We start from the raw sequence: 27,285 nt of genomic DNA on the forward strand, positions 1-27,285 counted from the left end.
ATTTCACACTATTTGTGATATTATAGAGTAAAAATGTTTCTCATAAAATTTCTGCTATGGTGATTTTGTTGTCTGTGACAACAAAAACCGAAAATAATACAAAATGATTAATTTTTAATGACAATCCAAATCAAATGTTAATTTCACAAATATTTTTGTCAAAATATTTTCATATTTTCATAAATATTTTGTCAAAATGGTAGCTGCACCACAGTACCATTTGATGTTGTTATTGGATTTTTTTTGTGACACATTTAAACACATCTTAGTATTATGAGTTATATGAATTGTCAAAAATATATAATGTTTGATACATTGCTTAAGCAGCTACAGTTAAATTTAATCTATATTTTAAATATATGTTTTCCCAATTTAAAAAACTTCCAGAAGTAACTTCAATAAAATCACAATGCAACTATAGCAGCAATAATTACTAATGATGTACAATACATCACAAATGTAGCTGAAAATGATTTGATAAGTCAAATAAAATCTGTAAGGTTTTATTTCAAATTAGTTTGTCAGTAAAGCTTAACCATTCTCAACAAAGTATGTATAATTTTAATCACAATTTTTTTCTCTTCAAATAATTAAATCCAACTGTAGCAGATTTACCTTTTTTCAAGTATCAGCATGTTTTTTGTTTTATATTTTCCAATAATTGGAAGGGTAGTTTCTGTTATCAATCACCAAAAATTATGTTTTAATTGCATATTGTGTTGATAAATAACTGGTTTTTTGTAACCCATAGAAATCTGTTGCTCAGGTATCGAGTTTAGAAAATATGAGTAGAAAGATTTTTTTAAAGTTATATTCTGTTTATTTTAATAGAAAGAGTATTGAAACAAGTTTAAAAACATATCAGAAGTTTTCTTTATATCCTTAAAGAGTTGTTATCAAGTAACCTTGTGAGACATTTAGAAATAGTAACACCTGTTTAAGGGCAGATATGGTAGAGAAGTAGAAATATTTTCTATCTCCTTTCATAAACAAAATATTATTAGCTTGTATGGAGAAAATCGTCATTAAACAAAATTAGATAATTGTTCTGGGTTTATTGAAAAGTTAATGTAAGTTTTTTTTATTCATTATGTAACTACACAATATTTTCTTTTGTCTCCCTCCAAACAAGAAGGTTCAGATCCAAACAAAATAACTGTCTGCTATATTCCAGTAGACTACACTAAGTGTAATAGTTTGCCTCAAGAAGTTTACTATTATGTCTAATAAAGGGTTTATTATAATTTTTACAGTAACTTTGACCAAATTTTGAACTTGTGAAATGTCATCTGACATAAAAAAAAAGTCAAGTTAGTATTCTTTTCCTGGCTTTTATTATTATATTTTTAAAACTAGCCCTATTTTGTATCAAATTTTAACAAGTAAAGGAAAAAATGAAAATTTCTCCTTTCAGGACTAAGGTATAGTAAACTTGTTTCTAAAAGAGAGATCAAGAGAAATTAGTTGTGTATGCTGATATTATTCAAATTTAATTCTTAAACTGTCCATTAAGATCTACCACTATATTATCTAGTTACAAATTTTAGTCATACTTTAAATATATTCTTTTAACCAAAAGAAAAATATTAGCTCTTTATTACATAAATGTTCTAAATATTTCATTCTCAACAAGTATAGTTTATACCTGCTCAATTAATTTTGATATTATAGCTCTAATCTTTACTCTGTGATGAAAAAAAAAAAATCATGTAACATTTTTTAATTTGTAACTTCTTTTTGTAAACGATTATGATTTTTTCCAGTAACTTATTATTTTTTAAATTAATTTCACATACTCACCATTTGTTTATTATTTCCATGTGATTATTTTTAAGATTTATAATTCTTTGTGATATTTATAGTAGCACAGCACTGTCAGAATTAATTAAAATATGTTGATAATGTTACAATAATTTGTGAAATAAATGTTACTAATAAACTTAATTTAATAAAATTAATTATTATCTTAATTTATTTAAACTAGTAATTTATAAATACAGTGAGCAAAGTATTATTAATATATATTTAAAGCTGCAAGGTGCAGTTTAGTAAATATTCCATTTACAATAAATGAAAAAAATTAATAGAAAAAAATAATTTCATTTCATTTATCAATTTTTAACAAAAAATGTAGATAATATTAAATGTAATTTTAGGTAGTAATATCTTTCTTTGTAGAAAAATTGTAATTATCTAAAATAATTCTAATGAATGCTGATATCCTATCAGTACTTAAATCTGAATGACTGATCAGTTATCATAATTGACCCTTTATTATTAATTATTATTATTATTACTGGTTCCTTCCCCTTGTAAAATTACTTGTATTTTTTACCATAAAATATTTTAAATAATTCTCACCTCACCTTTATTCCTCGTGCATTTTACAAATTGTACATTTTTTTTATAACACAATTTGCACATTGCATTCATATTTTTTGCTGTTATTTCTTTTAATTTTTCCTATAACTTATTGTTCATAATTAAATGTGATAATAAAGTTGAAAACAAATTATTTAAAACTATGTGAAGTCTCCTGTTTTATCTGTTGAAATAATCCTTTCAGGATTCTCTTGTTAAACCTTCTTCAGACCAGAACATCTATCCATACTAAAGGTACTTAATATTTATGATGTAATTGTAAGATAGTTCGAAAAGAATACAAAGGAAGTGACTCGCTTAAATTTAATTACTTTACAAATTTATTTTTTTTTATTTTATTCTTGATTATTTGAGGTAAATGAAATAAAAATGTGGCGTACTTTTTATACAATTAAAAGTCATTACAAGAATAGGGTTTTGAAGCTTCCAAAAGGATTCAGTAAAATTCTTAATTTTTTTTAAACATTTTGTAGAACCTTGGCTTGTAAATGTAAAGTGTATGAGGTCTGTATTGTGTAAGGTCTATAAATCACCAAAAAGTTTGTTTGTTGCAAATTATTTTAACCACTTTGAAACAAAGGGTGTAGTTTTTACACTGATTAATCCTTATTTCTTTAAAACAACTCATTCAATTAGAATGCCAGACGGTTCTTTGCTTTTTAGTGTTTCATAATGATATAAATGTTCAATTTTAATATATAACTACTTATATTATATTGAGATAATAACTAAAAAAATGCAATAATGTCAGTTGATATCTTTTTTTATATATTCCTTAGAATAAAGCTGTATGTAAAATATATTTTGCTTTATCCATAAAAATCTGCATTTGTTTTTCAGTAACTGATTATTTATTTTTCATAAAATAAACACCAAAAAATCTAATTAAAGATTCGTCATTTTAAATACCTCAACTATAACAGATGACCATTTTTTAATTTACAGTCAAATCTTCAGTAATTATTATGTAATCGTAATATCTCTTAGGTCCAACACCAAATGGTTGCCATTAATTTGGCAACAGATTCAAATAAACAGTGACAAAAAACAGCACACCTAATAACAAAGATAATAAATGTCTCATGACAATCTCTCTACAGAAAGTGAGAATTAAAGTGGCTTTCATTGGCTTCTTCTCTGAGCCAAATGCAATATTATTGAACATTTGTGTGCAAGCCCACCAAAATGCATTTGATGTTCAGCCATACAAGTGATAACTTCATTCTTTTCACATATTATATATAATTGTAAGTGAACATAATTGCCCTCTTTCATTAAACTACGTAAAAATTTTTCAAAAACTTGTAAGAAATATTTTAAATTGTTATTTTAAAAAATTATTTAAAATGTTTCAATTTGCATTTTGAAAATAATTGTTTTTACTAAGCCTTAATTAGAGTACACCACTATTTTTATTTTTTTGGACAGACTTTTGGATATTGGTTATATAATTTTTGTTAATTGTTAAAATAACTTTGATTAACAAACATTTTTTTAATATAAAATTGTTTAAAAATGTAAACCTTTTAAATGACAAAACATACCAGATTTTATAAATGCAGTTTTTAAAACTTAAGTTCATGACATTTTCTGTTGCTTTTGTGACCATCTTCAGTAACTGGCATTGCTACTTGCACCCTAGTGTACTGATGATTTTTTTTGGTTAAGCAGACATATATTTAGAATGTGTTCAAAATGTGTGATGGATTTGACTCAAGAAGCTGCCGATATCTGCTGATACCAGAGTGAGAACAGCAACACCAGTCACTAAAGATGGTCACAAGAGCGGTTGAAAATGTTTCGAAGTGATTTTTTTTAATTTTTATTTATTAATTTTGGTTCAGTTTGTTATTAGAAAGTTTATAATTTTAAGCGATTTTCATCAGCAACAGTCACAGGCAAAAATACAGAAAACCCTTTTTTTAGTTTTTTTTAATCTGCTGATGGTTCATTAATGACACCTCTTGAATGTCATAAATGAATTTATATCACTGAAAAATTTATTAAAATATATAAGGGTAATAATTTATAATGGAAAAATTATGCTTTTTATAATTGTCAATAAAAGAAAAAACAGCATTAACAGATTACATAGAATCCTATTAATACCTCCTACACATCTACATGCACATCTAGATAATAAATTTCATGTCGTCAGTTTTCAGACGCGCAAACAGGGAATCGTTGACCCCATGTTGTCGATATGGGGACAACAGATGTTTGTCAATGAAGATACAGATCAGTAAGTTGGGCCATCTCACCACAACATAATCTTACTGTACATAGATAGAACATATGAAATAAATATATATATAAAAAAGAAACCATGACATACAGACATACCATGGACATTTTTATAACAGACATCATCAAAACGACTATCATATACATGAAACTTAGATAAAAGATTACAATAACTGGCTATAGACATCATATTGCTTTTTTTGTAATATCATTATAATCATATTAGCTTTCATATCATTTCATTAATTTTCTTCCTTCATAATGCATGCCTATCTCTTACACTCTCTTCCTCTGTATCTCTCTGTCTTTACTTCTCTTGATCAATGTCTCTTAAATTTCATTGTCGTATGACAAGTTACTGGTGTAGTGGTTTCTATCGTTGTTTGCCTGTTTATTTGTATGTTTAAGATATGTTTGCATTTATTTTGCATGTCTAAAATATGATTTAAATTATAATTCAAAATAATAATTGTAAGTTTAGCCTTGTTTAGAAATAATTTACATGTTTTGTGAATTCCATATGTTGTTTGATTAGAGTTTACATTTAGTTATATAATTAAGAGATGAATCTTTTATGCAAAGGTTATATTTTACTAAAAGTACACATTTGTTAAACCTAATTTATTGTACATAAAAGTAACCTTTTAAAGTTAATTTTAATATGTAATATTCATGTACTTTATTATGTTTTGAAAAGCTAAACCTTTTGTTATGATTTCCTTTTAAATGCATATGAAGTAGTGGACAAATATTTATGAATACATTTTTATGTGTCATGTTTCATTCTCTTATTCATTATATATTTATTTCTTTTAAAAATTTGCAAATTAAACTACAAAACTGCATCCTTTAAGTTCATGAAAGATAAATTAGTTGGGTTTAAAATTGGTTATTTCTTTTAAGTCACCTCTATTGGATCAATTTTCATTTTTTTCCATTCTTTATTATATAATTTATTTTGGACTTTTCAGAATTATTTCTTATTAAAGGGCTTACAATTAATCATAAACATTTATGTGTGTAGAAATGAATACACTTTATATTTTAGTTTATAAGCATGTAGCTCAATGAGTTCTACTTATAGCACTGTTTGCATTTTATCTTATTGATAGATTCAGTTGAAGTTAAAATTCATTCAGTTTCAAATTACAACTTACTTTTCAAACAGCATTGAAATATCAGTGGATGAATGATGGTGTTGTGTGTATGAAAAAATCAGCTTTAAGATTTCATTCAGAACATTTCCAAGTGATTATTCTTTAAGTTTTTTTTTTAAGATTGTGATTTGTGTAATAGACAAAATCAGCAGGTTTTTGTTTTTTTATGCTAGTAATAACACAGTGTAAAATTTGCTCTTGCAGAATAGAATTTGAAATCTAAAATTCTTGCATTTATACAAATGCAATCTGAATATCACATAAAATGCATTTAGAGGCATAAAAGTGTAAATAAAAAATAAGAAGAAATTTTTATAGCACTCTCTTATGTAACTATTTAATATTTGTTATATAATTACAGACCTAACCATAGCTGACTAATAAACTTATATTATTTGTTCCCCCTGGCTCTGTTCTATTTATTATTGTTCTTTTGGTCCCAGAGTATGTTTTAACCCACTAGTCCTCCATTGTAGCAACAACCATGTGTTTTACCAAAGTATCATGTTATCTATTTATGTGTATATACTTAAATTATATTAAATAAACTACCTAGTACATAATATTGACGTAAGACATATCTTACCTTAATTTTTCATTAAAGTACTTTCACAAGATCTGGCATCATCAGTCATGATTGAAATAATTCCGTTAAATTAAGGTAAGGTATGTCTTACCTCAATATTCTGAACTAGGCGGTTTATTTAATAGAATTTAAATATAATTTAACAATACAGATGAATAAAATGAATATTAAAAGTATTAATTTCAGTAAATATATATATATATATATATATATATTTATATACATATAACAAAATATTTCTCTTCTGCATTTGGTGTAGAATGAATCACAACCATTTATAAAACTTTGTTTTTAATATATCATGGTTTGGTTCATACTTTATTATAAAGGGAAACCTTTCCTTTGTTTTTTGGTTAGAAGGCACTATAGAATAACAAAGTTCTTTTTGCAGATTTTTTTTTAAATTTAAATTCAAGTCTACATTAGAATTTCCTACTACATTAAAGATTTCCTAATCTTTTCTACAGGCCTGTTTAACTCAATTCACAATTTGCAGTTAAAGAAATAGGATTTTTGGTACTTTTTCTACAGTAAAATGCTACTATTCTCTTCCTCTTTAGCATTCCTCATGATGGGAGAAATCTCAAATAGGTAAACACATGCATGCAAATGCATGTGCTCATAACTCAAATGCTGGTGCAAACGAATGCAATATTCAGTAAGATATAGAATTTAAGAAATATGAAGCTACAACTGAAAATCAAAGAATTAAGAAAACAGTGGATAGAGATTTTTCCTGGGTTATACAAGAGTGAATAAAATATAAATGGTAATTTTTTTTAATAAATTGATTGATTAATAATATATACAATTCATACCTTCATATCATTTCTCTGTATAGTCTCCTGCACAATCTACACACTCTTATCAACAATTTGGAAGCTTGAATATTCCTTGTTCATAAAAGGTTTAAGGATGAGTTTTCAACCAGTTGCACACACATTCCTTGACATCTTCATTATTTTTAATCATTCTCCTCCAAGCAATTCTTTCATGAGTGCACACAAAAAATAATCACCGGGGGACAAATCTGGACTGTAGGGAAGATGGTCAAGGATTTCCCAGTGCATTTTTTCCAGTTTATTACTTAACAAATGGCAGTGTGTGGCCTGCCATTGTCATTGAGAAGGATGACATCTCTGATGAGCATACCCCATCTTTGGTTTCAGTAGGCGGCTTTTGTTGACTGTAGCAGCTGGAAATAGTAAGCCGCATTCACCATTGGTTGATTGTGGAGAAAATCAATGACTAAAACTCTCTTTGAGTCAAAAAAAAATCATTGCAAGAACTTTTCCGGCTGACAGATGGCTTTTGGCCTTCATGGGCAGCCTCATCCTTCCTTTGCCACTCCTTACACGCCATTTTTGACTCCAGAGTATAATGAAGGACCCATGTCTTATCACATGGCTTCTTGCCCTTCTTACCAAAATCGATTAAGAAGTCTCTCACAGATCTCCAATCTGACCTGCTTTTTGATTTTTGGTCAACAACCTCGCAACCCAACAAGCACTAATTTTTCTAAAGCCAAGATGATCAGTGATAAAGGATTGAACATTCCCATGGCTGATACCCACTTTTGACACGATTTCTTCAACAGTAACCGGCAATCACCTTTGACAAGCTTTTGAACAACACAGATGTTGTCAGCTGTGAGACTTGACCTTGGATGTTGATCGTGAATTTTGTTTTTTACACTCTCTCACTTGCCCTTTAATTGCCTGGCCCACGTATACACTATGTTCAGGAAAGTGTAGCTTCCCCAAATTAAAATTTCCATATTTTTAACATCTTCATTATTTAAAAACTTTATGATTATACGTTGTGCAACAGACAACAGAATCTCTTGCTCGCTTATGGCTGTGCTGATGACAGAACAGAGTGGAGGAGCTGACCAAGCTGGTTCCCTCTCTCTAACACACCAAACATTAATACTCCCATTCCTCCATCCAGTTCAGAACTGCTTGCTGTATAGAATAGCAAAATTATTGTTTAAATTTGATTCACTCTCATAAAAAGCATAAACTTTGAAAGGGAATAGTAATCAATTTGCTTCTACTGCAATCTTACAGATCTCTTGTGAAGCTAAATCATCAAAGTGACACTTCTGTTAAAAAGTATGGGAAAAAATATTTAATTTGTCAAAAATATAGTATATATTAAATATGTTTTTTTTGTTTGTTTTTTTTTATGAAAATAGGAGAAATAGGAAAATATATTTTTTTTTTATAAAAAAGATATCTTAACTTTCCCTTAACTTAATTTTTTAATTTAACTTGTACTACTGAATCAGTTTATCTTTTAAGTTCTTTTGATTAATTATTTGTTAAATAATTTGTTTACTATTTGTTAAAAAGCATGATAAAACATAATACTTTTAAATCAATTATAAATAACTCACTTTCAAATTACATGGAAATAATTCTTGAAGATGATATTTTAGAGTTAATTATTCAATATCAGGGGAGTTACTAGTGGCAGTGCTGTTAATGGCACCTTACTTAAAAAGGTTAAGCAAAGTTATTTTAGTACAGTCTTCAATATGATGTATTTATTCATTGCTGTGTTTTGTCTTTTTTCAAATTTATTTTTCTGTAAATTTCTTACTGTTCAGGTACATTAAAAACTTATTTTTTTGTATGTTATGTAAAATTTGCATGTTCTGAAAAATGTTGGTATATGTGTGTTCTGTAAAGTTTTACCGAACTATTGTAATGTTTTCAAGCAGTATACACAAAGCAGAATCAATTTTCAAATTTACCTAATAGAAATAGGACACATAAAGGTATTAATCACAACTTACAAATTTTACACATAATGAAAAATAAATAAAAACTAAAAAATCCCAACATCCGTAAGCAATATGAGAATTATCACATTAAAAGAATTGTCATTAAGAGAATTGTCACATTAAATTTAAAAAAAGCAGTGTATTAAATGAAAAAACATAAAATAGGTATAACATATTATTCAAAATAGATACTAAAAGGATTTCCTAACCATTTTAAAACACAAGTAACTGCAGTGAAGATTGGCTAGATAATTAGGTCAGAAAGTTCTTCTATCAGAACTATTTCCATGCAATTTTAAAGTATTTTTAATAATTTGTAATAATTTTTATTTATTATTGTACAACTTACCTATTTGAAAAATAAAATTCTATTAGTGAACTTAGTTCTGTAAAAATAGAATCACATAAAGTTTTAGTTATAAAATGCCCTTGTGTGATTTGAAAACTCCACAGAGGTGGAAAGTTTTGGAAAGAATTTTTTTTTTAAATTTAACTCTGTAGTAAGAGCCACATTATTATTTAACAATACCAGAGTATTTAGGAGAGCGAATGTCGACTCAGATCATTTTTTGTTAGTGGCAATAGTTAATATTAAGGCTCGATGAGTAAAGAACAAATTTTATCTAAATGAGGAATATCAATATAAGATGCATCTTCTCTCAATGACAGTTCAATACTGAATCTCTGTAGGCACAGGATGGATATTGTTAATGAAGAATACCAGTTAAGTGATAATATTGGTGATGAATGGGAAAATTTAACTAGAATAATAAAGAAAGGAGCTTATGGAGCCCTTGGACATAGAAGAAAGTCCCAGAGGAAAAAGATAAATTCTGGAAGTAAAGAGATCAGAGAGGTAGTACAGAAGAAAAAAGAATCATATTTAAAGTGGTTAACAACTAAGAAAGAGGAAGATAAAAAATATATATACATCAGAGGAAAATCACTAAACAAATTTGTAAAGAACAGCAAAGTATGAAGTGGGATTCATCCATAAGTAGAATTGAAAACAATGTCCACGAGTATCAAAATATTGCTTATAAAATTATGAAGTGCTTAAGAATTGAGGAAAAGGATCATGCCCAAATTTCAGTTGTGGGACACAAAGAATTTTTGACTTATTTCCAACAGCTTTGGTTAATGGAGGATTCTAATGAAGAAAATTTGGATGATCAAAATGCTGACTAATTAGAGGAAATTGACAAGTTGGAAATTTCAGAGTTAGAGAATGAACTAAAGAGAGTCAAGAATAGGAAGGCTTCAGGAAGTGACGGCAGTGATAAAATTAATAAAGTACTCTTCTGAGAATTTTAAACACAGATTCTTGAGATTTCTTAATTTATGCTGGATTAAACTGAAGATACCAGATGAATGGAAATTAGCAGTTACCATGCCTATTTTTAAAACAGGAAACAGAAGTCAGTGCAAGAATTATCTATGTTTAATTATCAGCCTTCTAAATACAGGTTACAAAATATTCTCAGGAATAGTTACTCAAAGATTAAAGGTATTAATTGAAAGAACTTTGAGAGAAAAGCAATCTGACTTTAGAAAAGGAAAGTCTTGTACCAGCAGTGTCTTTGCATTAAAACAAATAGTACAATTGTAAAACATATGTACTGTTTGTAGATTTGATGAAAGTCTTTGGTAAAGTAAACAGGTTAAAGTTATGGGAAATATTGGAGAAAAGAGGAATACCAAGACAGCTTATATGGATCGTGCAGGAAATGTACAAAAGTACAAAATAGCCATGACTGGAAATAAGAATAGTAAATTAAGAGTAAATTTAGGTGTTCGACAAGGATCCATCAGGGCTAGGAACAGGAGGGGTGGTGTGGTGAACAGAAGCATCACAAGCCGATGTCTTCCCTTACAGGGTTGGAATGTTCAACAAGAATGTAGCTTAACACCACTTCTTTTTTTTTCTTATATGCATATTGACAATCTCCTTTGGCTTTGGGTAAGCAAACTCAAGAATTATACGTATATCTAAATTCAGAGAGCTTTGTTTTCTCAGTGCTCTTTGCAGATGACCTGGTAACAGTTGCAGATTGTGAAAACAATCAGAGGGCAGTAGTTGAATTTGGTCAAATTGCAAAATAATGTAATATGACAGTTGTAGTAAATAAGACCCAGTTAAGAATTTCAACAGTAGGGATATTGTGAGATCAAAAATTGTCTGGTAAGGATATAATAAACCAAGTTTGTGATGCATAATATTTGGGATACATGATTTCTGTGTGGAGAGTCTGACATGGGCAGCAAAATAGAAAAATTCAATTACCATAATGTCATAAAAAGAACTTTGAAAAATAAAGTAAATAAAGATACACTTTTAAAATTTTATAAAGCTTTTATTCTAGCATTTACATATTGCTCAGGAACATATTGCATTACCAAACAGATGGAAAACTGTTTCCAGGCAGTAGAAATACGGTTTTTAAGGAGTGTTGCTGTATATCGTTTAAATAACAGTAAAAGAAATAGTAACATAAGAGATGAGTTGAATATATTTGAATTAAATGGAAGGATTAAAGCACTAAGAGAGAATTGGCAGACAATGTCGATAGAATGCAGAGTGAAAGATTACCTAAACTATTCTATTATATAGCCCACAGAAGAACTGTGGATTGACTTGGGAAATGTTGGTGAGATCAGTTTCGAGATATTGATTGATTTGTGATTGTCGTAACGGGATTAATACCCAATATGGGAAGAAGAAGAAAGAGCAAATAAGAATTTAATTTGTGGAAATAATTGTCAATAATGCTAAACGTGGTATGTTTTAGTAATTTTAAGAGAAAATATTAATAGTTATTAAAATCAATTTCAAAAGATGTCAAGCCATAAATTTTGCTGCCAAAGTCACATGATTAGTAATAGGATCTTAGTGAAATTATATAGTTTATTTCCAGAGTTTTCTTGAAGTTCATAAAATTATATTATAAATTTCTCCCATTATTTAAACAATTGATTGTGTTGTAAAAAAGAAAAAATGTTACTGGTAATTTAATAAAATATATGTACTTTTGTTGTAACATAGTTGCTTTTAAATTTGAGATTTTATTGCTTTAATATAAGGCTTTAAGCAATAATTGAGCTTTCTGTCACTGTATATACAATTATATTAATTATTACCACTACTGACTGATGATTAATTTTGTGAATTGGAGTGGTACAAATGGTTGGTACAAACCATTCTCTGTGGGAGGTCAGTAGTTCCAACCCTAAGCGAACCAATTATGTCATAATTCTTATAGTTTCCCAATTCTGTTCCCTATTGTTATTCTGTTTATTGGGTTTTAACTGATTAAAACATATGCTGGCCTTGTGATCCTTGGATATAACAAAATGCATGCGCTTACATGTAATAAATATTATAGTCGATGCAGCTGCTTACAGCACCTGAATTAAGAAAGCTGCAGTAGTTATCTAGAGATTTTGAGAATATAATGTAAATCAATCAGCAGTTTATCTGGCTCATCCTTAGGCTTTCCAGTTCTGAGGCAGTATCATTGATAAAACCTCAACACACAATATACTCCTGTAACAGTGGATGTGATCAAATTACATCTTTAACTGAAGTTTAGCTGTGTTTTACAAAACATATATCATCACTTCTAAATATCAGTTATTTGTTTAATCATCCAAGGAATTGTACATTTTAGAACCTGATTCAGTAAATTAAACTTTAGTTACCTGCTTATGCGAATGTGTAACTTAATTAAACTCATGGGTAACTGAAAATAGATTAACAAACTTCCACATTTCTCATTCTCTTAATATTTTTTAATGTCAGATTTTCCTTTTAAAGTTTTGTGGGCAAAACCCATCATTAAAAAAAAAAAACATTCTGATCTATGGTAACAAAAATGGTTTGATGTGTGGTTAATAAAGTGATAACTCATGCAACAAAGAGCAGAAGTAATTATTTATTTACGTTCACTTAATCCAGATTTCAGCTTCAAAACCCAGTTATAAAATATCATATTTTATAATCAGCAGATACAGTTGTAATAATGTGCTGAAGTATTTTAAATAGAAATACACAGTATATCTTTTGTTATCCATAATTAATATTTTTTCTGTAATCATAACTGTTTCATTTAGTGGAAAAATGCTGATAAATTTTTTCTTTACCTTTTGTCTTTTTTTATAAAAAATAACATTTTATGTGTTAGCTAGTGGAACTTAAATTAGAATACTGGACTATTACGCATGAAAAATGTACTGATACTAAATTAAAAAATATTAATTTAAAGATTTTTTCCTATAAATTTATTGACCTCTGTGTCACAGTAGTGCTAACTTAGTCCAGCCATCTGCTATGGCACTTTTCATTACACAACAAAATTTCCATTCCATATTCACACACAGAGGTTTTCACATGCGTGAATCAATCGTCTAAAAAAATTATTATCAATACTAACTACCCAGATGTAGTATTTTGTCAACTGAAGATTATTTTCCAATTCTTTATTTTTGCTATTAAAAGCACTTATCAAAATGTTGCTTTAAAGTATTCAAATAATTTTGAGCATTATGTAGTAGCAACGTAGCAAAATTGGTTTTGCTGCTTTAATGAGTATTATTTAGTATGTAAATATTATATAATCATAATTAACTGCTTTTTTTATTGTACTACATATATTGTGAATTCAACTTAACACAACTTCAAGTGAATGAAATAACTTCATTATCATATTCTCATGTAGACAATCTTTTCTATTCCTCTTGTTATTTAAACTATGAGTTGGCTATAAACACTTGTACCAACATCAATGCAGATTTACATTAATCTTTTCAAAGTTTTTTTCAATGTTTCTTCACCCTTCTAACATCTAAATAATCATTTGCCTAACTAAGCTGCCCTCTTCCATTATATAAACATACTGTTGCCATCCATTTGTAATGGGCAAATGCTCATTCTGAGAAAAAAATTATTAGTTGTGGTCTTATATCCCATAAAAGCTAAAAGGAATTTTACTTCTCTGTAGTTTTCACTTTAACAATCAATAACTCATTCCAAACAAAATCAAAGGCGTACCAAAATTTAAAGTTTCAGTATTGTTTCTGTTATCTCAGTTCATTACATAGAGAATTGCAATTACTATTTATATATTCTGGATCTTTTGAATTTTACACTCATTATATCGAATTCAAAGAGACTTTAAAACCTAGATTTTTATTTAAAATATGTCACTTATTCAATAGGCTTATCAATCAAAACTCTTATTACTGTTACTGGTTCTCTATAAAAACCTCATAATTTTCATACTACCAAAAACTACTTAAATTAGTTAATCCCTATTTACCAAAACTTTCCTCACTACAAAACACTCTCTCATAACCAGTTCTTATTGAAGTCTCACAGCTATTCAGTCAGCTGCATAATTACGTTAATGTTAAAACAAGATTCTGTTAAAAGTATCATACCTTTTTCAGCCATCTACAGTCAAAATATTTCTACAAGCTAATTGTAAGTACAAGTTGTATAGTAAAGATGTGCATTCAAAATTGTGAATTTTTTTTACATGAATTACGCTCATTTGAAATAAAACCCCTTTTTATCCAGTAGTATTCATTTTCCACTGCAGAATTCATAGGTCTTGGTTTAATAATAATCATTAAATCTGCTTGTACTTGTAATAGTTGGGACTTGATTGTGACCCTGATAACAAATTGTATGATTATTGGCTACTTATTTTTTGCAATTTGTTGTAGTAATCAAAAATAAAGCATACTAAAAACAATTAGTATAAGAAGCTGTTCATTTTATTGTCGATAGTTGTTTGAACTATAGCTGAGCAAATAATGTACAAAGTATTTGCTTAAATAACACAAAAAGAAATGCCTCAAATGTAAATTAATCAGTATAGCTTATTCATTATTGTAAGTTTCTGTTAGTATTTTGCAACCATATTATGATTTTTTATTGTTTTTTTTTTTTTTTAAAGTATTAATGTTACTTTAAAAATGCCACAAAAATGTAATAATGCTACTCACTCATTCAAATGTTTAAGCTATTATTTTAATCCTAAAAATGTTAATTCAACTATTGATTTTTGTTTTAACAACAGAATTTATTTTTACTGGTACAGAATTTTTTTATATTGAATTTTTATTTCAATAGCTTATATTTTTTAGGGATGTATGGCATTTAAAACTTTTATGAACCTTGGAGAATGTCTTAGTTTAAATTAAATTTTAAACATTTTATCTGCTCTCCTAAAATATACTTTTTTTAATTGCTGTATTTTATCCACTATACATTATTATGATTTAGTTATAGTTATGTTTTCATAAAATAATCCACTTTTTTCTAATCTATTTTTTTTTTTATAATACTTAATTAATTCTATAGTTTACTTTTAAAAAAATACAGCATTTATTTTCATAAATTCTTGAAAATTTTCCTATAATTTGAATATTTTTTACTTATAATAGTTAAAAGATGTAAGTGTTTTTGCATGTATTTTATCAGTTTTTTTAAATCAGTCTATTATAATATTTCTTCTCTATTATTACAACTTCTTTGTTTATTTTTTTACATTTTTTTATCAAAAACTATTAATATAATGTATTATTTAAAATTTGAAAATTCATTTCAGTAGTGTGAAGTGCTAATATATGAAAACTCTTATCAAGTTGAAACTTAAAGAATATATTTTTTATCATAGATCTTTTTACTAGAAATTATATATTTCAATTCTGTAGTTATTTATGCAACATTTTTTTTCTTATTTTAATTATTTCTTAAGTCTTATTATGTGTAGAAATATTGTTCTCAGTATGACTGTGTATCTAAATTGACATGTACTGAACACTGTTAATTTGTGTCTTTATTTCTATACTTTTTTTAAATTATTATTTACAGTATTTTTTGTACAGTTTTTAATAGTTTTTTTTTTTATAACAATTTGTTTCTTTTCTATTTTTTTTATTATTTTATCTTATAATATTTGGTTATCATAAATTTTTTTACAAGATTGTTTTATATTCTCTCATCCATTCATTCATACATCCATTCGTTCATTCATGGTTTTTTTAACTTCATACTAGTTTGGTGTTTAATAAAAAAAAGTGTGTTATGTTATCTTAGTAAATAAGTATTGCATGATTATTTTTTGTGTTTTGTTTTATATGCATAGAAAATCAGTGTAATGTAATTATCTTTTTGGCCAATGTGTTGCTATTGTACTGTATATCTATAATAATGCTTTTGAATTATTTATTATCAACCGCTAAAATAACATTTTTATAATCTTAAAACACAGTGTTTAGTAGCTGGCATTAGACCTACTGCAAAAGTTATTCTTTCTCAGTAAAAATTTTGAATTTTTATTCCTTGTATGTCAGTCTGGTAATTATGATTTGTTAATAACATTTTTAATAGTATTTATCAGTATTGTGTAATTGATTAAAATTTATTTACACATAAAAATTAGCTTTTATGATTTTACTTATTCATCTTGTTTTATCACTTTTTATAATAAATATTATTGTCTAGTCAATTCCATCTACTGTTGTTTTAACTAAGAACTTCATTCACAGGGAAACTTGTTCTACATTCTTCAACCAAGATATGTTTATTTGTCCGTAAAACTTAAAAAAAATATATATATATATATATTAACCACTTTCCAGAACCCTGTTATCTTTTTAATTTTCCTTTGAATATATAACATAGAAGATGGTATTTTTTAACAACTTCTTCATTTTAAAATCTACCTCCCCAACTAATCTTATGTACTCTTTTGTAAATTGACATCTCAAAGATCTTTATCCATTTCAATGATATTTCTGTTGAGGTCCAGTGTTCTAACATCAGTCACAACTTTTAATATGTGGTATATATCTCCTTGCCCTAAGAGAAGCGTTTCAGATATTATTTTATTTTTGCTCCTTATTTCTCAAGAATGATTCGAGTCATTATTCAAGTAGCATTCCAACATGAGAATCTTGATATTCAATTAATACATCTCCATACTAAAAGACATTAACATGGACTGTATTTTTGCTCACTATCATATATTTTGCCTTCTTTATATCAACTGCATTCTGTTACAGATTCTAACTTTTTTTATTGTACTTAAAACAGTTCCAAAATATTAGCCAGCAGATCCATATCAAATTATGATCCAAATCAATTAGCATCTATAATTCATGAATTTAATTTTTTTTCAGATTTACTCAGTTTGAAGTCAATTGAACTGCATTGTTTTTAAATGTTTGTTTTCTCTTTCTAATTAATTTTCTTCAAGCAAAATGCCCTCAATTCTCTTTTTATATCTTTGTTATTTTGCTAATCTAACTTAATACATAAAATATCTAACAGATCCCAACCAAACTTCGCAAAAACCAAATCTAATGTAGATTTAAAAAAAAAAAAAATTACTAATGAATTCTTTAATATTAAAAATATTCATCTTGGAACTAACAGAATTTTTCAATTTTTTCTTCATTTGACATAACCTTGAAGATTAGAACATCTGCCCCATATTTTTAAATTACATATAATACATTTTGATTATAATGTATATATATATTTTTAATTATGTACCTGATTTTAATTAATTTAATAAGTTCAACTTGGTCTTTCTTTTTTAATTTTTTTTATTTTTCCATTGATGAACTTACTAATTCTATTAAAATATTTCCAATATTTATACTTGATTTCTCTAAGGATAACTATTTCATGACTCAAAACTTCTTTAACATAACACGGCAAAGGTTTAGTTATTAGTTCTTACCTTCTTTTTCACTTTTATTCATGTACTTCCTTATTGGGACAAATTTTCTTCTTGTAGGTTCTTTATGGAAGGAACGTAAACTTATTTTCCTTTAATATTTCCATCCAACTTCTAATGGCTAGTTTGTTGCACACAATGCCATGTGCTCATGACATAATAACAACTGTTTAATATTCATATTGAAAGAAGAGTACTTCAGGCATTTCAATTTTTAAGGCTGATCTTTGGTCCAATCTTAAAGGAAACTGAAAATAGTAATAGTAAGATTGGTTTCTCTTCATGGTAAGTCTGAGTTAAGAAAAATTCATAACCAGAATTGTCAATTAAAAAAAATTACAATATATAATATTGAAATATGAAAATATACACTGTATATTTTCATGTAAGGTCCCGTATCCAAAAAATTGTAGGCAACTGCCTTCACTCTAAAATTGGCATAGCTATTCTTAAAATAACATAGCTATTCTTAACATTCCAATCAATATTTACTAAGGAAAGTGAAGAGTGAAGTGATTTCTCATTGCCTTTTCACTAAGTCAAGCATAGTGTTACATATTGATGTACCAAACCCACCAAAATGCAAGAATATTTCAACCATACCAACAAGTTCACGCTGTTCATCTAAGAACTAACTGTGCAGAGTAAACATTCTTAATCTTATAGAATTAGTGTCTTCTGAACCCTAGGTGATTTACATACAAAAAAAAAAACAAAACTGAAACTGACAGTGCAAAGCAACAAATTAATATGTTCCTTTTATCAAGAAACAATGTTTCTTCTACCAGCAGGGAACTAAAATACTGTATAATAGTTATGCAGGCTACTGTAGTTATTATTCTAAAAAACTTGGTTTTTCTGATTAATCATGAAGCATTTTCTATTAAGAGTTTTTTTAAACAATGTTTGAATGGTGGGGTTAAGCCAAAAAACTACACAAGACTGATTACTAAGAAGTGTATGATTCTCTTAAAAAATTATCTGTTATGTTTCAAACAAGGTAAGATTTTAGACCAAATATCAAAAAAATATTTTTAAACTGTATATTTTTCAAAACACAGCCAAGGTAGCATATCAAGAAATCTTAAATGTACATTTTCCTGCACAATTCACTGAAATTCACTGCTCAGATTAGGTAATTATATAATAAAGAAACAAAGGGAACCAGAATTCTACCATAATGACTTGAACTTTAGACCTCAGTTAGTTTTGTTAGCTATTATTTTTCATTAAAATTTATAAAAGAAGTTTTAGCGGTTGATTAATAAATGTAGCATAATCACTTGTGGTAAAACGATAACAGTAGTATTATTTTTTGTTACTGTTGATTTTGTGCTGCATTGTGTTGGTTATCATTGTTTTAACTTACATTAGCTTAAATTAGATTTAGATTAGATTAGAATAGTTAAAACGTTTTAATATATATTATTTATAAATCACATTGCAAATCATACTATACTGCATTAATTATGCACCAAATAACAAAGAGTGTAAAAAAACAGCACTCCTTTCTCTCACTCTGTACAATTTACTTTGAATAGAATGATTGGTTGACTGATGGATTGATTTGATTGATTGTACGTAAATTATGTACAACACACTTATTAAATGACCCTACTGCATGTAGTAACTTCACAGAATTCAACATGTTTGATTTATGCAAATTATAAATTATATTTGTTCCTGACAGAGGTTTCAAAAAGGCCTAAACACATTTTCCTTTCATTTTTACACTTTTTCTCTCCTTCTCTCTCTCTCTCTCTCAATCTCTTTTTATTCTCTCTCCCCCTCTCTCAATGATTGTATGTAAATCCACTTATTAAAATTGTTGCACACTAATTTATATTTAGTTTTTGATCGTAGATGCTTTATTATTTCTTCGTTGAGTTTTGTTTTCTGTTAATCACCTTCTTTGCATGAGTAATAATCACATTCAGGCTGTTTATTTCAGGTATTCTCAAAATAATTACGTGTTATTAGGATTGGGTTACAGAAAATTAAAGTATGTACATAAATTTCAAATTTATTATCTTATTCAATTTAATAATGATAAAACTACCAAATAGTTTTATAAAACTTAAAATATTCTTGTATTTTCAATGTAGTAATATACTCAGAAAAAAAGTAAAAATTTATGAATAATTTATTTGCATAATTTATGAATAACCACCTTTTTTTACTTGATATTTGAAAAATAATGCTATGTTAAATAGGATTTTCTAGAAAACCATTCAGAATTATTTTTTTAATATCATACAATAAAATAAAAATAATGAATTTAAATTTATTTGATAGAATTGGATAATAACTGTACTGCATTTCAAGGTGATATTGAATAAAAGTAATTTTATAAAAAAATTGATATTCAAATAAAAATAATTGTCAGAAGATTTTTTAATGATTAATAATTATAGCAGATAGCAAATAATAACAGATAGTTAAGTCGGTAAGAAACTTGGTAAAAATAATAAAAGCTTTAATTGAAGTTTGGAATTTTCTCTGGAATAACAATTCCTTAAAAATACAAGTATCAACAGAATTTTTTCCTTTTTCTACAGATAATTTAAAATGTTTTCCCTAACAAACGCATATAAAAATGACAAGTGTTCCCTTCTGAGTATAACTTTCTTTTTATTCATCATTACTTCATATTTTTTTCCAAAATTCATTTACTTAATGTTTTTATTTTGTAAAACAAGGTGAATATTCACACATTTGAACATATCTTAATTAATGTTATTATATTTTGTTGCACAGCAGAATTTACCTAGATAACCAGCCAGTTAGTTCATCATATGTTACAATCATTTCAACCATTTACAAGTATAACTAATTAGATTTTAAATTTATATTGTTAAAGCATTAAGAAGCATGAGTTAAGCCTCATGGTAGGGCATTGCTTAAGCTTCCACAGATACTAATTAAGCCCTTCATGCAACCTCCTCCTCCCCACAAATAAGAAACAGTCTTCAGACATGTTCATGTCAATGACGCCTCCTCAGCATCATTGGCAAAGTAAGAGAGGAAAATCGGTCTATTCAACAACTGAGACAATGTTAGTTTACTTACTGTCTTTCCACAACTTCTAATGAAAGATAAGTAATTAGTTTAAAAGACGTAATAAAAAGTTGTAATTAAGATTTCATAAATCATTCACCTAAATTCTACTAATTTCTTAGTTACTCATATCAAACTAATTTATAATTTATATTTACCAATCTAAACCCCAAACTAATTTATAGATCGTATTTATAAACATAATCCCACGTTTTCAACTGAAATAATTTTACAGATCAAAAGTTATAAAAAACATGAAAACTTCTCTGTATTTATCAAATGAGTTTATATAATGTTTTTATTCCCTATATGCATATTATTATTAGTAATTGTAGTAAATCATAACAGCAGCTGCTGTGAAAACAAGGTTAGTCGAATCCATCAAGTTTTTCATCTTTGTTTCAGTCATCATTAATAACTTCTTTTCCTTTTTATGTCAAATGTCCCAGCTTTGTATGAGTAAAGTGACATTAGTGTGGAAATAGATATATGTGAATTTTCTTTAACATCATAATTAACTATTATTATTTTTCTGTTAAATGGTAGCACATATCAATAATCCTGTTATTCAGAAACTAACTTCCTTTTTTAAAGATAATAGTATAAAACAACAGTGAAATAAAAAAAAACTTGTTTTAGAATTTAAGATTAATAATATACTAATATTTTATTGTTTTCATATGTCTTCTTTTTTATATCTTAGAACTTTTTCATTATTTTTAAATTAATTTAGAAGCAAAGCATATCAAAATGAGCTATTTTAAAAAATCCCACTCTTTAAATCACTTTAGCTATGACTTCACATACTTCTTTAACTTTTTTAAACAACTGTTCTCATTAGATAAGTTTTTATGTGAGACATGACTGGTGATTTTATTTTTGCTACTTAGTTCACTTTTAATCTAAGAGTCAGCTTTGTATTGTTGATATTTAAGTACTTAAATTCCATTTCTGTTAATTACAAAAAAAATCTATTTTTATATTAACATAACCCATTTCAGTCTCAGGGAATAAATTTTATTTTGTAATTTTTTTAACACAAATACCAGTTACTTAAAATGACCGCAAAAACTGAAAGTGCTCTAATGCTTAAAAATATTTTCCCATAAAAAAGGATAGTGTACGGATTTCTTTGTTTTATTTTAGCTGCTATTGGCACAGAGCAGACCACATGGTGCGCTGCGTGGCTGTGTCAATGCATAAATGATTCATTTGTTCAAACAATTTATCTAAGATTATATTTGTGTTTCAGGGATAAAAAAGGAAAATATTGGGGTTTGAGCTGTGTTAAAAAACCACAACTCAAGAAACAACTAAAAATGTTCAGGATTTTGAAGCTTTTCATTGTAAAAGTTTTTGTTGTTATTATGCTAAATTCATGAATGTTATTTAGTTACAGTTGGCAAAAACATTTAACATAATCATGTGTTATGAAACATTAAACATGTAACTTTTTCACGGCAGGCCATAGGCACTGAAATTTTTCAACTTATCCTTAAAAATTAATAGTTTGTAGAATACCCTCTCCCAATTGCTCTGCTGCTGTATGTAATAAAAAAATTAAAAAGTCTTCTGGCAATTATTTTATATTAAGAGATAATTCTTTTTATTTCTAAAAACAGTACAGTTCAGTCTTATATACCGTTAATAGTTTTACTTGAAACTGTTTGAAATTTTAATAACATTTAATCAATGAAACAAATTCATTCATATGGTTATGTTGAAGAAAAAAATTTTTTTTAAATAGTTAAAATAAATGTTGTTAGTTACCCTTACGCGTTTTCTCCATTTATTAGTAATGTTTTAGCACACACAAACATAACCTAAAAAGTGTTTTTAAGGCTATGTGATTTGTTAAATTTTAATCTTGACTGATTTCCCGTGTGATTTTTTTTATACTAGTGACTGTGTATCATTTGTTTAGTCGGAATTTAATTTTTAGACATTAAAGATTTAAATAGTAAAAATTAAGGATTTATGATAATATTAAAAATTATTTAAAAAAGATTTATTGTTTATAATCACTATTTTCATCTCCAGATTAATGTGTACTAATTAAAGATTTTTTAATTTATTTTATTATTTTCTTTTTTTTAATGATTGTCTAAATGTATTTTGTAAACATTAAATATTCTTATATAACCTGTAATCTTTACTCAGTGTTCTTTTACCCTTCTTTTTCTATTTCTAGTCTTTTCTCTCTTATCTCTTCAAATACCAGTTTATTTATGTTTATAAGTCTAAAATACATGTAAATATGTTATACTTTTTTAAGACCGTGTAGTTATATACTATTAAAAGTATTATATTGTTGCTACAGTGTCAGATGAGAGAAGGGGAAAATTGTTGTTTAATTAATTATTATTACTATTACACGTTATGATACTAATAAATATTACATATATACATATACATACATTATACACAATGGCCCTTGTATGTTATCTTTTTATACACATCACAATATTGTAAATATTGTATATAGCCATATTTATATATTTTTCAGGTTGTTTTTTTATGGTGAGTTAGCCTATATATTTATCTATTTTTTTTTTTTAATTTTAAATAATCGTCTCATGTGAATGTTATCATATTTTTAAAATACTAAAGGATCTGTCTCTTCTTACTTTAGATGTCTTTTTAGGGTTATTATTTAAATTAAGTACAAATTTATTTTGTAGTGTAAGTTGTTAGTTTAAGTTTTAACTGCAAATATATTTTAATTAGTTAAATACAGTATATGGATTAAGAACATTGTCATTCAAAAGGAAGTTTATTTAGAGGCAGCTGATCAGTTAAGTTCTTCTCTATTTATATAAAAAGAGATTAACACAATTTTTTTCTCAGTAATAGTTTTCTACAAATTTACAATAGACAAAATTTAGTTAAATATGTAATTTATTTCAATGTATACTTTTAAATGTATATATATTTGCAGTTTCTATTTTAAATTATTTGTTTATGAATATTATGGGAAAATATTTCCATAAAATTCTGATCGGCAGGAAATATTATTGCTATTGTTTATCAATGTAGGACTTCTACATTTATTTTCTTTGCAATTACATTATTTTTTAATGACAGTATTTTTATAGCAGTGTGATAAAATATTTCCCTGTACTTAATTATTTAAACCAGCTGTGTTTACCTTTACGGCTTCATGCTTCTATTCTCCGATAACTATTTAAGACAACCAGATTGATAACTTTTTCATTTCATTTCTAGGTAGCCTTTTATGAAGAGTTTTCATACAATTATAATGTAAAAGGAAACTAATAGATAATAATGGCAATAGAACATATGTGACAGAATACTAAAAGAGTATTTCCACAGGATATTAAGAAAGATTTAATAACTAATTGTGACTAATGTCAGATTACTTGGTCAAATTTCATCTTCTAATATTCTATCTAAAAACTAATGCCACCTGTCACATGTCATGTTTGATTATTATATTTTATTACTTAATAGCTTTGTGTTATTTTTAGTTATATGTTACAAGTTTTTATCTATTCCACTCAGTTTGCACATAAAATCTATATTGTATAACATGTTTTGCTTCAATATAAAGCCATTAAATGACCTTTGAACCAACTACCACGTATACACTGAATTGATGGAAAAAATATATAAAAATAATACAAATTTAAAATGAGTTTTATCATATTCAGTCAGAATAATTATTATTGGTTATAACATAAATTACGGTTATATAGAGAACAATCCATTTGTATACTACTTCACATCACTCTATTAGATTCAATAAGAAAATTTACAGGCTCCTTAGCCTTAGTAGTTGAGTTCTTTTATTACTATTATTAATATCTATTAATATTAGTATTTTAAAATATTGAATGGTATTATAGAACAATACACTTTACTTTTAGGTAAAAGTTATAAAAGCCTTACAGTATCTGAATTAGCTTTCTCTCTAAATGAGATTTCTTCAGAGAATACCGCTATGTGTTGCCATGCCATTTGGAACTCTCCATCAACCTAATGTAATGATAAATGTCCCCATCTTTCATCAGGAAGGTTCTGGGTTCAAATCCGTTCAACCTTGCAATTTTATCACTATTACAAAGTTCAATTCTAATCATATAAAAAACTTTAGGGTAACTGTAATCAAGTACAGGTCTATAGTTATTTAATAAGTAAATAAATAAATAGCACTCAGAACTGTAAGCGGCAGTCTTACGAAGAAACTTAATTTATAGAAAAACCTAGCTCAGACTTCAGTCAAGTTTTATAATTTTCATCTTTAAGTCTTTTGTAGTTGTTTTTAATCTACTCATTAAGTTGAAACAAATTTTTTTATATGTATAGATTACTAGTGTGTGTGTGTGTGTGTATATATATACATAGATGTAGTTAATTTAATAATTTTTTTTTAAGTCAGTGTTGTAAATTCGTAAGTATAGACTATAAATGTAACTGTACTGAAATCAAATTTATTAATTAAGTGAATAACAAAGAAGTGCATAAAGAATTTTTATTCATTTCTTTACTTAGCTATGCAGTAATGTTACTTAGCTACATTGTTTTCAAGAATATGAATAAACTGATTATTTCATTTTTTTCTTTAATGAGAGAAAATTCTAAACGTGTGATTTTTATTTATCAATAGTTTTTTTTTTAGATTTCTATATGATTTCTATATGTTAATAAATAAATATATATGTTTATAAATCTTAATTTTTAATTGTTGTATTGTTTATCTTTTTTACTTATTTAAGTGTTTCATTTATTAAAAGTAGTTTTATAAAAGTAAAAAATAAAAAAAAATTACTTTTATTAAATGTACTTTCTTTAATAAATGTTTTTTTATACATGTTAAAAAATTTTTATTTACTTTTCTAATTCTATTAACTGTTTCATATATTAATATCACCATATTTTATTAAATATATTTTATAAGTGTAGCTTTTTTGTCCTAAACTTTGTTGTGCTTATGCATTTATGTGTCATTGTGATTTATTATTTTTGTGTAATTTAATATTTAAACTTTATTTAGTATTAACTGGTTTTTTATTAAGCAAGTACATATTTAATTATATCTTTTTAATTTAATTACTTACGTTTAATTAATACTTATTATGTTACAGGATTGCAAGAACATTTTGTTTCAGTAACAGGGGTCATGGTCTTTATTTGTGTTCCCCAACAGAAGTACAAAAGTTTAGTGTTTCAGCTGAATTTTGGTAAGGAAGAATTTTGGTGTAAAGTAGTAGGCAATCTACTTCTGTAATTAGTTAGTTCTTAGATGGCACCACTGAAAAAAAAAATAAATAAATGGACTAACTTAAGAGAAAATGGAATTATTTTTATTTAATTAATATCAAAATTATAAATATAATCTAATCAAACTTAATCCATGTCACTAGTCAAGGTTAACAAGCAAAGCAAGTGTAGGCTAAGTTTGCTTAGATTATTTATAACATAAGCTTATAATTATAACATGAGCAAGGTTAATTTATTCTTAAATTAGTCCATTTATTCATTCTTTTTGTATTTATTTTCTTATTTCAACATAGCGCTTCAGTGGCGCCATCTAAGAAGTAACTAACTAACTACAGAGGTAGATTGCCTATTACATTAGTATTGAATTTTTAATCAATCATCTGCTTAGGGATAGAAAGAAATTCGTAAAGAATCTTAGCAGGAGCACTTTATTACAGTTTAACATGAACAGAAGGGAAAATATGAAAATAAAGAATAAAATCTTTTGAGATGTGGTATTACAAGAATATGTTAAAAAGTTAGGTAAGTTTATAGAAGATGAAAATAAGAGATTTTAGAGAGAAATTTTTGTAAAAGGGTAGTGGCTACTTATTAAGACCCCAAGATATGTTTAGTTTTAAAAGGAAGACTACTGACAAATACAGTGAAAAGAGACAAAGATTAGAAGATATAATTGAGTTTGTAGGATGTAAGATATGTTGGAGCTAAGAGATTACCGCAGAATTAAAAAAAAATTACAATAATGCAAATTAAATTAAAAAAGATATAAAAAATCTTTATTATGAAAATATATAAAAAATTATGACTCGTGGAATAGAAGTTCTCTCTCTCTCTCATATAACAGCATCATCAGCCTAAGACCAAGTTCTACGTTTGAACTGTATTTCTGTTGGAATACAGTTAAAAATATAGTATATTCAATGTTTTGTTTAATGAAAAAAATTTTATGTTTTTTTGTTATAAATAAAATATATATTTTTAATGAGGACTGATGTTGTTGTTTATCACATTGAAGATATTTTTTAAAAGGTTTATTCACTTATATACTACCATTATTCTTTAAAATACATTTTAACAGGA

General features: G+C 26.6%; 1 protein-coding gene across 1 annotated transcript in view; it reads left to right on the top strand.

The window, feature by feature from the left end:
• The window catches only part of Tomosyn (syntaxin-binding protein tomosyn), a 769,959-nt gene that overhangs the window by 733,179 nt on the left and 9,495 nt on the right, over positions 1-27,285 (top strand). The window contains exons 20-21 of the mRNA XM_075372103.1: positions 4,541-4,624; positions 26,070-26,165. Of these exons, the coding sequence (XP_075228218.1) occupies positions 4,541-4,624; positions 26,070-26,165 (180 nt within the window). The remainder of the gene's footprint in view (positions 1-4,540; positions 4,625-26,069; positions 26,166-27,285) is intronic.

The sequence above is a fragment of the Lycorma delicatula genome, chromosome 7, assembly GCF_047948215.1.
Source record: "Lycorma delicatula isolate Av1 chromosome 7, ASM4794821v1, whole genome shotgun sequence".
Lineage (NCBI taxonomy): Eukaryota > Metazoa > Arthropoda > Insecta > Hemiptera > Fulgoridae > Lycorma > Lycorma delicatula.